The sequence below is a fragment of the Pholcus phalangioides genome, unplaced genomic scaffold, assembly GCF_987345545.1.
Source record: "Pholcus phalangioides strain wild (caught in Gottingen) unplaced genomic scaffold, Ppha-v1.0 ptg000004l_1, whole genome shotgun sequence".
Classification (NCBI taxonomy): Eukaryota; Metazoa; Arthropoda; class Arachnida; order Araneae; family Pholcidae; genus Pholcus; species Pholcus phalangioides.
This window is the reverse complement of record NW_028301597.1, coordinates 42,488,292-42,503,602: the sequence shown is the minus strand read 5'-3', so window position 1 is coordinate 42,503,602 and position 15,311 is coordinate 42,488,292. Positions and strand designations below refer to the sequence as shown.

Genomic DNA, 15,311 nt, shown 5'->3' with positions numbered 1-15,311 from the left:
ACTTCGGACTTTGACGATAACATATAGTCTACATAATGTAAATGTTTGCAATGTACAGTACTGTATGCTTTAAAAAATTTGTTACGTGAATCCAAGAATGTAAATATTGTTACGAAAATTACATAAATAGTTCTTACGTATCATTATGTCATTTTTTGGCCGGTAAATAGTCATTATCTTATATTAAAATGAAAATTAACACATTCCTCTGTAAATATCGAGAAATTGTCAACAAACTCGGCGCAGTTTGGCGACAGCTCATAAGATTTATAAATAAATATATATATATTAAAAATTTTGCTGCCATCTAGTGACCATAATTCTAACCAAAAATACAATAATTTGGTTTTGAGAAATCAATTTTTTCATGAAGGAGGGGGAAGCAAAAATTACGAATCTTCAGAAAACGCAATCGAATATTCCATTTTCACAGGGCCGTCATTTCAACTTTTCCTGGGGGGGGGGGCAAACTTTTTTCCGGGGAGCAAAGCATATGTGCTCAATGTATGTATATATATATATTTGTACATATATACCATTTTTAGTGTATTTTCGAAAGCCGGGGGGGCGACGGCCCCCCTGCCCACCCCACCCCCCTAAATGACGGGCCTGCATTTTCAGACAAATTTAAATACAAGGCCACAGCATGCAAATGTCCAACGAGGTAGCTGAGAAAAAGATGCCCATAACAAATATTTAGGTATTAAATTCGCTCTTTCCCAATTGGCAATAACTTTGCTTCTAGTTATTGTAAAGATGAGAATGAAACAGAGTTTTGGATTTTGGAGTAATTATACTTTCAAATAAACACATGAAAACGATTTCAAAATATTTTATGAAATTTATCATTTGAGGGTAGGCCGTCACACCTTAAACCTGTAAGCGGCAATTGGAAGTCACCGAATCCCCTTCAAAACGCCATTACATTTTTAAATGAAGTAAAATTTCTTCGGATTTTCAGCAGGTGCAAACTAAGATGTATAGAGAAAAGTTTTACATTGAGAAATCAACTAAATAAATATATCTGGGCTTGTCAATACTAAATTAAGAGGCATTCATGGAGGCGAGATATCTCGCCAATTCTTAAAGGGTTGAACCACTGCATTCCCATGACTAATTACGGGGCAAAAATGCTATTCCAGGCGCATTTTGAAAATGCGAAAGAAAAAATCTTGATCTGTCATTTGATTGTTTATCAGTCAATTGCATTTGAACTATATGAATATTATGCTTGTGTGATAGAAAATAATTTCCTCATTTCCATTTTTATATAGGTACCCGAAATTTTCCTTGAGTATCCTAGTCGTTCTGATACTTTCTAGTATAGCGGCGATTGTTTTCAATCAGTATTTTTATGGTTTGCCTCCAATTATGACAACGAATTTGTTAACAATGGGCGATGGACATTACATCCTGAAATATGGCTACTACCGCCCACACGTGCATGCGATTGTATATTTTATGGGTTTAGCTGTAGGATACGCTTTGCATCACAAATCAAGAATCCGTATCTCAAGGATCGTAAATATAATTGGTTGGCTGGCAAGTTTTACTGCAGGAATTGCAGTGGTGTACACCGGATACATCTGGTACAACGTATATCCCGATCCTCCCACCGCTGTAGGTGCCATGTATAATGTTGTCTTTAAAGTCTTGTGGTCATTGGCGTTGGGATGGGTGACGATATCATGCTGCACTGGAAATGGAGGTTAGTGCGGTTGCATTTCAAGATCACAGATCTTGATGATTTCTATGCATTTGTGTTTTTTTTTCTTTCGAAAAAATGATATCTCGTAAATTTATCGCGTTTGATATTTCAGGTTTTATAACTGGACTTCTGAGTTGGTCGGCATTCAGTCCGCTGGCGAAACTGACTTATCTAACGTATCTGGTGCATCCAGTGATCCTGTTGGCATATTACTCAAGTTCTCGACTTCCATTTGAGATGGATAATCGTACCCTAGTACGTAATTTTTTTTTTCAACAATATTCCAAATAAACAGGGGGAACATAAAATAATGTGAAGTGTTCAGAGCCCTCTAGTGCATTAGACCGGAGCGGTGCTCATCTCGGGCCAAATTGAAATCGCAATGGATACCAGCGGAGCACCAACTCATAGTTAGGTATTTATGACTGTAAGAAGAATCTTGATTCACAAGGGGTTATTCATGTAATTTACAGCGGCATCTTAATAGAAGGGGGCCAACGGCACCTCGAGTAAAACAAGGGCAAAAATAATTGAAGATTTTTATTCATTCTGGAATTATTTCTTTCGCTATAAATCTTTGCTAACTTTTCCGACAAACTCTGCCTCTTTTGATGCAACGGAAGTAAGGTGCTTTGCGTCAGTCTGGGGTTGTTTGTGTGTGAGCGGTTCTATCTAACTGCAGTAAGAGGGGTGAATACCTAAGTTCACCTGAGATACCCAGGTTTTTTTTCTTTTGAAAGGAACAAAATGCATAATCACACTGTGGACCAGTGAGTAATTCAAGAACATGTGAAATCATTAATGCAATGTTAGATGTGGTAAATTAGATTATGTGAGTAAATATGATTAAATGTATATACATCCTACATCAACGCACAAGGAAACCAGGATCATCACAACATAATCTGTTCATGGAAAGCCGTCACACTTATCAGATTTTTTTGGACAAAAAGAGTCTCATCAGGGCCAATGGTGAGGAACTCACCAATTTAATAACAATGATATATACACTCATTGCCATAAAAATTTGCGCACCAAGAAATAATTGTGGGATCGAAACGAAAGTTGGCCTGAAGGTACATGTCGGGCAGATATGCAAATGATTAGAAATGCAGCGTGATTGCGCATTGCGTAATGCCACTAGAGGGCGTTGAACTTCGTTCTCCTTGGAGTATAGAACAGGTAAGCAGAGCTTGCTGGAGTGTATTTAATCGTTTGCAAAGGAAATGCTGAGGTAGACATGCCGTTACGCCGCCGTCGAAGACCATATGAGCAGTTGTCAGAGTTCGATAGGGGAAGAATGATCGGGATGATGGAAGCTGGGTGGTCAGCTCGGCGAGTAGCTCGTCAACTAGGCCCTTCTGATTTTACTGTGAGGAGGTGTTGGGACCAGTGGACAGAAGAGACGTCATTTACACGGCGACCAGGTTCAGGACAGACCAGTCGTCGAGAAGACCGTCACATCATCCGAAACGCACGCGTAGAGCGAACTGCCTCATTGGCCGCTATCCAGACACAGGCAGCTGCTTCACTACGGGCCCCTGTGAACGGGCCCCCTCCCGAACCATCGCAAGACGCCTGGCTGAAGGACATCTGGTATCGCGGCGCCCATTACGTGTGCTGCCAATGACACCCACCCACCAACGCCTCCGTTTGGAGTGGTGTCGAGCACGACGGGATTGGACTGCAACGGAATGGAGCCAGGTCGTCTTCAGCGACGAATCGAGATTCAACTTGAGCAGTGATGACAATCGTGTTCGTGTGTGGAGGCCCCGTGGTGAACGTTTCAATCCTGCCTTCGCTTTATAGCGACACACCGCTCCCACAGCTGGTGTCATGGTATGGGGTGCCATTGCTTACGATACACGGTCACCCCTAATATTGATCCATGGCACAACGACAGCCCAGCACTACGTCCATAACATCCTTCAGCCACATGTGTTGCCACTCATGGCAGGGCTCCCTGGAGCCATTTTTCAACAAGACAATGCTAGGCCAAACACAGCAAGGATGTCACAAGATTGCCTCCGCCACATTACCACCCTTCCCTGGCCTGCTCTATCCCCAGATTTGTCACCAATCGAGCATATCTGGGATCATTTGGGACGGCAAGTTGGACACCTTACGAGGTTGGTCGAACTAGAGGCGCATTTACAGCAACTGTGGAACGAGATGTCTCAGGACATCATACGGAACTTGTATGCCTCAATGCCCGCTCGTATCGCATCGTGCATTCGCGCTAGAGGGGGTCCAACAGAGTACTAAAACTTCTGTTCATCTGTACTTTTTTTCTGCAATAAATGATCCTTTTTCTTGGATTTTCTAATCACTTACTTATATCAACGTAGTACTTACATGTGTAAAATTTCGTTTCATTTTGACTTCTTCTGGGTGCGCAAATTTTTATGGCAATGAGTGTATATACACTGGTATCATCATTTTCGGTCTTTTCAACAGTTCATAGACCCGGCAGAACACGTCTGAGCTAATGCAGAACGTTCCATTATAAGGGAACATTTCAGCGAGATGCTGATATTTTGAGTCACACATAATGTCGAAATCCCAATGAAAGTTATATTTTGCGTGTTACTGATTTATTTTACTGTCTTTAAATTTCAATTGTTAGAATTTTGCAGCAAACGTATTAATTCAATTTATATTATTACTTAAAAGTATTTATTGATAACATACTGTATTGTTTCTTATCTGTAGATTATTTTTCATCAATTCTATTTTGAAGAACCATTAAAAGTTGTGATTTTATTTGATAGGTGGCAGAAAGGGTTTCAGTTAAGTGATGTTTCTCAATATAATACGTATTGTACTGTATAAGTACTTTCTAAAAAGCATATTTTGGCTCATGAAATTTTCTTTTTATCCGTTTGTTAATTATGGTCCAAGAAATGTGTTATATTATGTAGATGTTGATATTGGTGCGCAACTGAAAAAGACAGAATTTTTTCATGTAAAAGTAACGTTTACAAAATATAGGCATTTGAAGTCTGAGAATGAATAAGGGAATGAGATTACTTCATTGTACGCAATGTTTCTGCTGCGCAGAAAAAACATTCCCTATATTGTATGAAGTAGCATGATATATTTTTTTATTCGGCACAGATACCGAAATTATTTTCGCAGGTAAACAGGTGTGTACAGGTAAAATTAAAGAGAATGTGCCCACTGAATGGAAAATAAGAAGGATCCTTTGAACCACGTCTCTCGTTCACCTTCGTCTTCACCACGTCTTTCTCACCCTCTAGGTCATTATTTTCGCCCCTCCCTCACCAGGTAATTCTTTTCGCCACTCAGGTACTTGCTCACTGTTTGGTCAATCCCATGCTTCCATATTCTTTAGGTTAGTCATCCAAAATGGTCTGGATTTTTTTTTTTTTTAAACGTGAATCTTTATCTCGTTAAAATTCAAAACGAAGGTCAACGCTTTGCGAATATCAGCAACACGAAAATTTTCTTCTTTGAAAGCTCTCCGGGATCCGGGATATTTAATGGTTCAGGGGCGTTTGATTATTCGGAACCCCAGGGTTCCGTTGAATACCAGTTGGAAACCCGTGCTCTAGAACTGTGCCACGCATCACTAAAATGATCCGTAATTATGCCGCGGATCACTTAAGTAATCTGGGAATGTGCCGTAGGGGTAACGTCAGTGATGTAGAACTACACTAGGGGCCGCTTGAGTGCTCTAAAACTATGCCACATGTCACTCAAGGGGTCTATAAATGTGTCATTCGAATGTGAATTTCTTAAAAAGAATTTTTTTGTTCTTTGCCTTCAAATAGCATTGAAATTAACAGAAATTTATTATAATAACACATAAAAGTATTTTCTTTCGAAATCTTAATTTAAAAAAAAAAAAATTACATTAAAAAAAAATCACCTAGTGGGAGTGCACGAGCCCCCCCCATGCCCCCTTCCCGCGCCCGTCTCTGATCTCACCAATATGCTTTAGTAGATAGATAGATAGAACCGCTCACAACCCCGGACTGATGCAAATCACCTTACTTCCGTTTCCTCAAAAGAGGCAGAGTTGTGTCGGAAGAGTTAGCAAAGATTTATAGTGATGCCCCCCCCCGACCCGTACTCGCAAGTTTCGAATCACTCGCGTCGTTCTCCCCATGAAGACAGCCAATTCGATGCAACGTAGAAGACATTTGACTGAAATGGACAGCTGAACCAAATGACTAGGGAGAAAAATTGCACGTGCGCCTAGTGGCACATAAGGGCCGGAGACCGCAGCCTGGGATTACGAAAGACGTGTAGAAAAGACTTGTGGGCAAGAAAGAAGCTGGTATGTTGAAGTGGAAGAAATTTGAGAATGGTTCTTACCATGCTTGTACGAAGGACCTGCGTTGAATTAGCGATGATAGTGCGCCCTCAGTTGGTAGAAGGCTGGCAACACCTATTTGCTGCGGTGACATGCAGTCTCATCGATTGTTGAAAGTTTGAAAGTGATGTATTCAGTAGAATGACGTTTTGCCGACAGAAGGTACCGCTAGTTCTCTGTAGCGACCACCAACATATTCTTGAGGGGGGGGGGAGGTGTATGAGACAATTTTGCGATCGGGGTCGAGTACGAAAAAAAATATAAAAATTGCAAATTCATGCCTGTGATAGCATAACACAAAACATCCGTCCACAGTGCTGGGCAGTTTTGTTTCCCTTTCCTTTTTTTACAGAATATGCAATATACACACACAGAGCCTTCACTGCGACGAGAATAATCAAACAGAGGCTCCGCGTTGACAGTGCTGGTCATTCCCATTTGAACTACACGCATACATTATTTACATTACAAAAATTTCCCTTTTTTATACTAATGGGAATGCACATAAACATTACTATGAAGGTAATACATATTGGAATCAAATATCACAAAGAACTCATACAAATATTCAAGGTTACACAATTACTATCATACCATAAAAGTGCGACGGGAATAATCAAACACAGCCTGGATGCAATGGATGCTTTGGTCTGAAATGATTTAAGGCATTTCAACATTATCGGTCCAGTTTAATTTTTTTTACCATAAATCAAGATCAATAATCTTATTGTTACTTTGATTTCAGGTATTTCTGTACCTATCGTTTGTCATGTCTTCATTCATAGCAGCTTACTTTCTGAGTATGCTGATGGAGGCTCCATTCATGCAACTGGAGAAAATCATATTCCATAGAAAAAATGAGCCATTGAACAACATCTCGCAGAATACAGAAAAAAACGGGAAAATTCATAATGAAACAAACGATTTGAATATTTGACTGTGAAATCCAAAAAAAAAAAAAAATCATTAAACCATCGCTAAGTTATATAGCAAACATATTCGGATAGCATACAGGAGGAACGTGAGAAAAGAAGAAAGGCTATGAAGTTGTTTTTTTTAGTACACAGATTTGTATCAGAATTCGTTTAGATTTTTGTATCAGAAAATTTCTCTCTGTAAAAACCTCTCATCCCAATAAAACAAATAAAATCGTTTTGCATGAATGGAATTTTAATAAAATGCATGAAAGAAAATTGATGGTTGTTAATTTATGTTTGGTTTTATTTAGTAAAATGATGCATTTAAAATTCATAAGTAAAAATAATTCTGTTGCTCGAGATAAAGTAGAGTTTGATTTGGATCACGTGTCGCTAAAATATGATTAATTTTCATTCAAAAATTCATTTTTTTAGAACTTCTCAGAAAAGATTCCTTACTTTGAGATAATTTTTGATTTTTTCTCAGCCCAATCTATGGAGGAAAAATTTTTTTTCCCGGATTTTATGCCGATATTATGACGAACTCAGAAAGAAAAGTCTACTAATCTGCTCCGTCAAACCGAAAGATACCCAGGCCACATCACCATATGGCAATATCGGCTCATTATCCTCACGGACTGGATACCTCTGGAAATTTAATCATAAAAAAGCATACATTACAAAATATATATTACAATCATAACTATAAAATCATAATCTAAGTACAAAATATAATCTATGTATAAAATCATAATCTAAGTATAAAATCAGTTGCGAGATCACAATCTTTATACGTAGATGGAAATCGGAAATCAAGCACATAATCCTATACTCCATATTAAATCTTAATTCGAATATAAAATCCTAAATCGCATATTGGAATCAATAATAAATCCGATCAAATTCATAATCGATTTCATCCTCAATTTAAATCGTTCGATTTCCACGATCATTATACTGTTCTTGTGCTATCAGTCAGTCTTCTTTATAGTTGATCAGTTTCTTTTTTCTTTGTGAACGGCGAGATGATGCAGTTTGTACTTGTGCTATTGGCTGATATGGCGTCTGTGGGATCACTTTGTCTTCATTGTCTTCAATCTATCTAATTATTTTTTTTACTGTATTTATTCTACTTTTGTTTTTAAAAATCTCTCTGATCCAGAGTGTGGCATTTTTAGCAGCGGGCACAGCCATGTGCTTTAGATATGCAGTTAATTTACATGTTGTCAAGTAATGGATGGAGTAAACTTTCCCCCGATTTCCTATCGGTCGTAGGTCCTCGGTTGTACCTCCACTACGATTCCAGGACGAAATAACTGGATTTATAGACTCCCAATGGAAGAAAACAACACTTTATTTAATTTATTATCCAACACCTCCAACGAAACCGTCCTGTCTCTTCGGTACAAACTTTTACACCTCTCTTCCTTTTTCGAATGTTGTACTTTTATTCCCCTTTCTTTCTCTCGCGACTCCCAGGCCTTCTTCGCACTTTTAGTCCTGAACCTTACAGATGGGAGTGCCGATTTCACCATTTCCTCGTTTTTTAAAGCGGTGAAGGTAATTTGGAAACGGTCCGTGACTGGTTGTAAAAAATACAATTTCTCTGCTCCAATTTTTTGCGTATGAAACTTTTGGTACTATTTTGTGGACACTTCTTCCAGTTTTGGCATCATTCCATCGGGTTGCCATAGATTGAGTATTTCTCTTCTTGCCTTTTGTTTTGCTGTAGATGATGGTAATAATATTATAATTAATTGTGTGCCATTGATTGTCGCGGCTTTGGCTATTGCGTCTGCTTCTTCGTTCCCCCACTCACCCACGTGCGCTTTGATCCAAGATATGCGAATTTGTAGGTTCTTGTGAAGGACCTGCCGAATATCCCTAGCCATGGCATGGATGGTCATCGGGTACTGCATTGCATTTATACTTGAAAGGTATCGCTATAGATTATAGTTGCTTGTTGGAATTCTTGAGCTTTTATGGTTGCCATATATAATGCTAGCAATTCAGCTTGAAAGATACCGTCGTTTTCTAGCTTACTACTCCAGCACTCGATGATCTGATGATCTTTCGCTACTACATATGCTGATGCTGTTCCGGAGATAGTTTTCGAGCCGTCTGTGTATATATGAGTTCTTTGGCCTCCTATTTCTTTGTTCTGGTTATTCCCGATAGATACTTGGTGTTGATGCAGGTCTTCCGATGGGTGAATAGTTATTTGTTTTTCCCGTCGGTGATACTCTTCTGGAGCAAAGTTTAATGCACTAATCTTTGCTGGTCAGTGTAGACGTAACAATAGACCCATTCGTGCTTCATAATTCATCCATAGGCTCCAAGGCGGACAACCTGTTATGACATATAGTGCACTATTTGGTGCTGTGTGGTACGTTTCTGTGATATATAATAATAAATAACGTTGGGCTGAGTCTAATTTCTGTTGCATGGAGTTGGTTGCGCCTGCGTACCAAATAGGTGTCCAACTAGTCTCCTCCGGAAATCGAACCCAATCCTCTTGTTAGCAAAGTCCTATTTCAAGAGAACTCGGTCCGATTTCAAATGGAGACTAATGGACTTTTCTTCCCGAGCTCGCCTCGGCGTAATACCCATTAAAAAGTTTTTCCTTCATACGAAAGAAGAGAATGACTGAGTAAAGAAAACCCCATCTCAATCTTGCTACTGCCGCCACCTGGGAGCCATTTGCCTTGGGTGGGGGGGGGGGAGAAATGCTATCATTATCATCCTGCTAGGCACTATATTCCTAGTGGCTCTACGTCCTCCTATATAACCTCCTCCTATAGGTTATATAGGAGGTCGTGCCCCCTACCACGGGAAGCAGATTGCCTACGTCAGGTTATGTCAGACGATTTCATTCTTTTCTTTTTAGGCGAGTATACATTAGCGTTCCGATCTTGCAACATACGACTCCCTGCAGCGGTTCTAATCGTAACTGAGAAAACTCTGTTTTCGAGGGTTACGTTCTAATCCGCTCGTGGGTACACAGACTTCCTTTGTGTTCCTTTCTTTCTTTCCTTTGCGTTCTTAGAAAAACCGATTACATGTGGGTCCAGTTCAACTAGCTCAAGAATCGTTCGCAACACCGTACAAATTACTGAACAACCAATTTGCTTTCATTGCAAGATCCGCTCCTATAAATCGACTTCGCAGCGAGAATAGTGCATTAGCAACTGCGCTTTCTTGTTTGGCGTCTTTAGCGCTATTTAGGCCTCCTAAAAGCGCCAGCACGGTGCACTCAATGCCATCGTCATGTAATAGAAGTATTTCTTACGTAAATCATGACCCCGGCAAAGGTGGAGCTTACGCGGCTCCAGCCCGGGAAAATGCTGCCACCTGCCATCAGTTTTTCTCACTATGAGTGAATACCTTTGTATGCCTGTTGCTCTCTGTGGCGAGACTTTTTTATGGAGACATTGGCTCGCATTCCCGCCTTGAAGTTGGGAACCACAGGAAATCAACTTCAGCCGAACACCATTGTGGTGACGGTGGGGTTCGAACTCGGTTCCTCGCGACGCATATTCACTATGTGATTTCATTGCACTATGTTTCTGTGGGGTTTTGATTTATATTCGATACTACGCTTTGAGTGCTACTGTAGTGTTGAGGAATATTACTTGAGTTATATGTAATTTCTGCGAAGCACTCCCATATTCTGTATCATGCCATACCCGCAATGCATTTTATGTTCTTCATTATATCAGTAATATACTAATACACTGTTTTTGTTGCAATAAGTGCTCCATCGTGCTACTTTGTGTCTTTTGAACCTACCGTTCCACCGCATCCGCAAAATGTAATGTTTTCAGCATCATGTCAATTCCTGTAGTTTCATATACCATAGTACTCTCTGTATTTTCGACACAAAGTTTCGTCATATGTATATGACATATTTTCATATGCTTCCTGTAATTCTGTCGCAGTTCTTAATTCACTGCACTTGCAGTGTTTTACCCTGCATCGTGTAACATGCCACATTTTGTGCTTCAATATATCTTTACATCCGCTTGTTACATGCACAGTGCTCTTTTATATGCCATTTTCCCCTCGTCATATACAGTAACACAAATACAAATACAACGCCACAACAGGCAAAATGCCCAACGAAGTGGCTGAGAAAAAGATGCCCATAAAAAAATATGGATGTCATATACTTCAAAAATACAGCAAACCGATTAAAAATTCAATTAACACAAATTATAAACAATATATACACATGATAAAATATTATACAACGCCCATAAAGAATACTTATGGTTGTCTTATTCTAAGTATGGATAGCTTCTCGATTTACCCCAACATGTTTATCGTATTTCTTTTTAAACGTGTTAATTGTGTTACAATTTACTACCTCAGAGGGTAAGCTATTCCATTTATTAACAACCCTATTAGAGAAAAATTCCCTGTGACACCGTAACCTTGCATTGTCCCTCACCAATCGATACTGGTGTCCCCTTGTAAAAGCAGTCGATTGGCGGTGTACTAAAAGTTCATGGTCCATCTTGTCCATCCCATTTGAAATTTTGAACACTTCAATCATATCTCCTCGACATCTGCGTTTATCCAATGTAAACAAACGTAAGTTACTAATTTACGTGCTCATTCACTCTATCGCTTTGTAGATGAATTGTTTGTCGGTGAATTTTCCAAGCGTTGAATTATCGTTTCGGTGATTCGCGCGACGGTGAATTTTTTTTTTTCCAGCGGTAAAATTTCTTTTTAATGAATTGAGTGGTCGTGAATTTTTCGCATATGCCCTGGTCGGTATCTACATTTTCTTTCCAATAACAAAGTTTACTTTATAATGATATTCGAAGTTCCAAACCAAAATATATACAATATACAAATCAGTGGAGGAGAACTTCATTTAAATTAATAAATCTTTAAAAGTTATATATTTGCATAATTGTGTATTGTTTCGAATCATTAAACTTGTTCTTGACAAGAATTGATATTTCTTTCTTTTTACCAATAACATAAAAAGCAATTTCCGTACACACAGTATGTCCACAAGTTGACTTAAGTTAAAAAAAATGACATTTCATGTTTTCTGTTCACAATAGTAAATTGCATTTGCACAAAGATGGAATTAAATTGCAATCACAGATGTTGACATTCCGGTACTTTGGCCACCGATCATTACACATATTCATGACTTCGTCCACCCGTGGTTGAAAAGAATTGGCCGATTGGGCAAACACACATTTTAAGTAACATTAAAATTGTTCTTTTTTTTTAAGTCATGGGTTGTGAAGCAAACCATTATTTACCGAACTTCCTGCTAGAAACGTATATTTCCTCAATTTCTCAGTATTTTATTAGAATTTTTGCCATCTTCGGGATTAAATAACTCATTAGGGCGTTAGGTTTCAGGTAGGACAGGAAACAAATTGGATAATTTGAAGTTTACGATTTCTCTATAATATTTTCCTTGAAGATGAGCATTCCATTCTTTCCTAACATTACGTTATAAGGACTGGGCGAAAATGCTTTTTTAAATTGTATCTCTGTTATTCATTTTACCTGTAACTATATTAAATATAGAAATATATTTATGGATAATTCAAGAAAATAACTAATAATGAATGCAAATAACTTACAATACAGGGTGTGCAAGAAGTCTGCATTTTCGAAAATTAATTATAACCAAAGTCAACCAATTGATAGAAAAGGTGCAGTTTACACTCAAATATTTATCATGAAATGATCGTGGTGAGACAAGAATGATCAATGATTAATACTTATCATGGCATTGAGTATTTTTTCGATGAATTTGAAAAAAAAAAAATCAAAATTTCATTTACAGATGGCGCTGTATCACACATGGAGTGCTGGTCTCTGTGCCCCGTATTTTGAAGTACAGATTGCAAATGCTTGAATTTTCATGTTGAATGTCTACCTGTTCTCTGCGGAAAGACTTTTTTTTGGGACACAAACACTGCATAATTCGTGTTTATTATGTAAATTGTAATAAACGCAAATTATACAACAATAATTCATATAAGCCTCATAAAACTAGTACATTTAAATATGTAGTTGCAGCACGAGCTAAAAAAGGCATTCATAATAAAACGTGGCAGACGTATTGATAAGTATATTTTGGTGCAAAAACCGCAATTGTTTACTTGAAAATGTGTCTAGGACTTTCGCACACCCTGTATTTCTCTTAATTTCCGTGCTTTAACCCAGTAAACACCAATTAAATTATTTCCCATACAGGAACGTGAAATTTCGGCCTAGAATATATAGAAGAGATGCATTCGAGCTCTTCAGGTATCCTATGCATGTTACGGAAAACCTCTGAGGGGAAAACTGTGCGGTCTTATTCTTCGGTATTTCCAGAACGTGTGTGTTGGAAAACTGCGCAGACACTGTTCAGGTGGTCTGAGTAAAAAACGATTCTGAATATAACTGTCCATTCTTGAACTGTACAGACCGACCGAAGTGTGTCGTTCGGTCAACATGAGACGGGAATTTCTGAAAGAGTTTATAGTTCTGAACTCGAGATCTTCATAGCTTCTGCTAGTTGCCGGATATCTATGGGCCCACAAGGGTGGGGGCAGACAGGGCTTCAGTCCTGAGGCCCCAAGACAATTACAATCATTTGGTTTTTTTTTTCATACTATAAATTCACTATAGAGGAGGTCCGTGAAAAGTTTGACTTGGGGCTTGCCAAAGATACCAGCCTAAGACTTATTATGTTGTCTAGGAAATATGGTGTAAAAATTATGTATGTTTGTTATTTATATGTATGTAATATTTTCTCTTCTTTTTTTTTTCTTTTTTAACTCAAAATAAAGTGTTCCGGACTCTGCCACGAAGCTAGGCTGGAATGGATCACGGCAACGGGATAAGTGCAGTGGCAAAGTTTTGGTGTTCATTCATTCAGCTTAGGATTTCTGTGCCCGAGTGGCGCAGTGGTCAGATTCTCCTCTACCACGATGAAGACTAACGTCAGGTCCGCGGGTCCTGGGGAATAACGTAGATAACAAATTATTTTCCTTTCCGAACGTGAGACAACCACCGATAGATAATGCCTTCATATCCGACCCAACTCGATCGGTAGTGAATGGCTGTATGGCGATATGACCAGAGTTGGTGTGTGGTAAAGTATTAGTAGTCTGGGTTGGGGGCCGCCATCATCTAGTATTTGGCGGGTCACGACAGTTCAGCAAGAGACGATTCAGCGCAGTAATTGTGTTTTGTAAATAGCAATTCCCTCGTCACTTTTTTCCAGACTTACGACTGACAGAAGATGCACTGCTCTAATCTAAAATTTCTTGGGAATCGTGTAGACATTTGAATGTCACCGTAATCCTCTCGGGAGCTAAAATAAACAGTCGCAAGAGATCATCTTGTTTTTTTTAATGACTGATGCAATCAGTGGTAGCAGGTAAAAATTGTGCATAGCATTTGTGTATTTGCGTCGACCATTCGCGTGTCACTCTCTACGCACAACCTTTAATTCTGAAATCAAGCTTATATAGGAAAACTCTCAACTTTCCTGTAGTCACTCTTTGAAAAATATTTTTTTGAAACGCTTTTTTCTTGCGATTTCTATCAAGAATTGTATTGCAAATACAAAACTGACAAGAGCCAACCTATCGTCCCTCACCCATCAGTGAACTGAAAGTTATTCTGGAGTGTGTACGGTATCCAGACCACTGAGGAGATCTCGACAGGCCGACTGATCAGTTTTCTCTCGGAGGATTTCCGGAAAGCGCCTCACCTTAAGGCCCTATCAACGATATCCTCAAGAATATATTGTTGATTTATTAAAAATTTTTTTTTTCTTAGGACTTGAGTAGATAGCTCATAATTAAAAAAAAAACCCGCGTACGAAACGTTATTGAGAATAACAAGGTAAGTGAGGGTAATATGGCCATACTAAGATTTAGTGACTTTAGCTGAGGCCTGTACTGTGAACGATGAAAAGCAGATAATCTTAAAGAAATATTCTTTGAGTAGTTATTAAAAAAATAATGAGATCCACACACATGGTATATCTCAATGAAAAATGTGAAAAAATATGTATTTTCAATGAGCCAACCTCTTGGCCATATTCCCAACAGGTGAAGGTAATATAGCTAGCGAAATCCTCAACGTATATATCCCCACAAATAAGCTGGCATTTTCAAAAGATCTTATCTAATTAAAAAAGTTATTCAACTATGCAAACTACTAGTTGGAAACTAACTACAAAAAGAAATGTATTTCATCCTGAAAATGAATTTCGTAAGCTTTAACTAAATGGAAACAATGAGCCCTAAATTGAAAACTTTGCAAGTTAATTCAGAGACGCATTTTGGACACAGATAAATCCATTTTCTTC

The 15,311-nt window shown here is 38.6% G+C and overlaps 1 protein-coding gene across 1 annotated transcript in view; it reads left to right on the top strand.

Annotated features, from left to right (window-relative positions):
• LOC149087611 (uncharacterized) overlaps window positions 1-7,215 on the top strand; it is a 48,704-nt gene extending 41,489 nt beyond the window's left edge. Inside the window, exons 24-26 of the mRNA XM_089231923.1 lie at window positions 1,275-1,708; window positions 1,821-1,963; window positions 6,793-7,215. Of these exons, the coding sequence (XP_089088049.1) occupies window positions 1,275-1,708; window positions 1,821-1,963; window positions 6,793-6,984 (769 nt within the window). The 3' untranslated portion in view covers window positions 6,985-7,215. The remainder of the gene's footprint in view (window positions 1-1,274; window positions 1,709-1,820; window positions 1,964-6,792) is intronic.
• The last annotated feature ends 8,096 nt before the right edge of the window (window positions 7,216-15,311 follow it).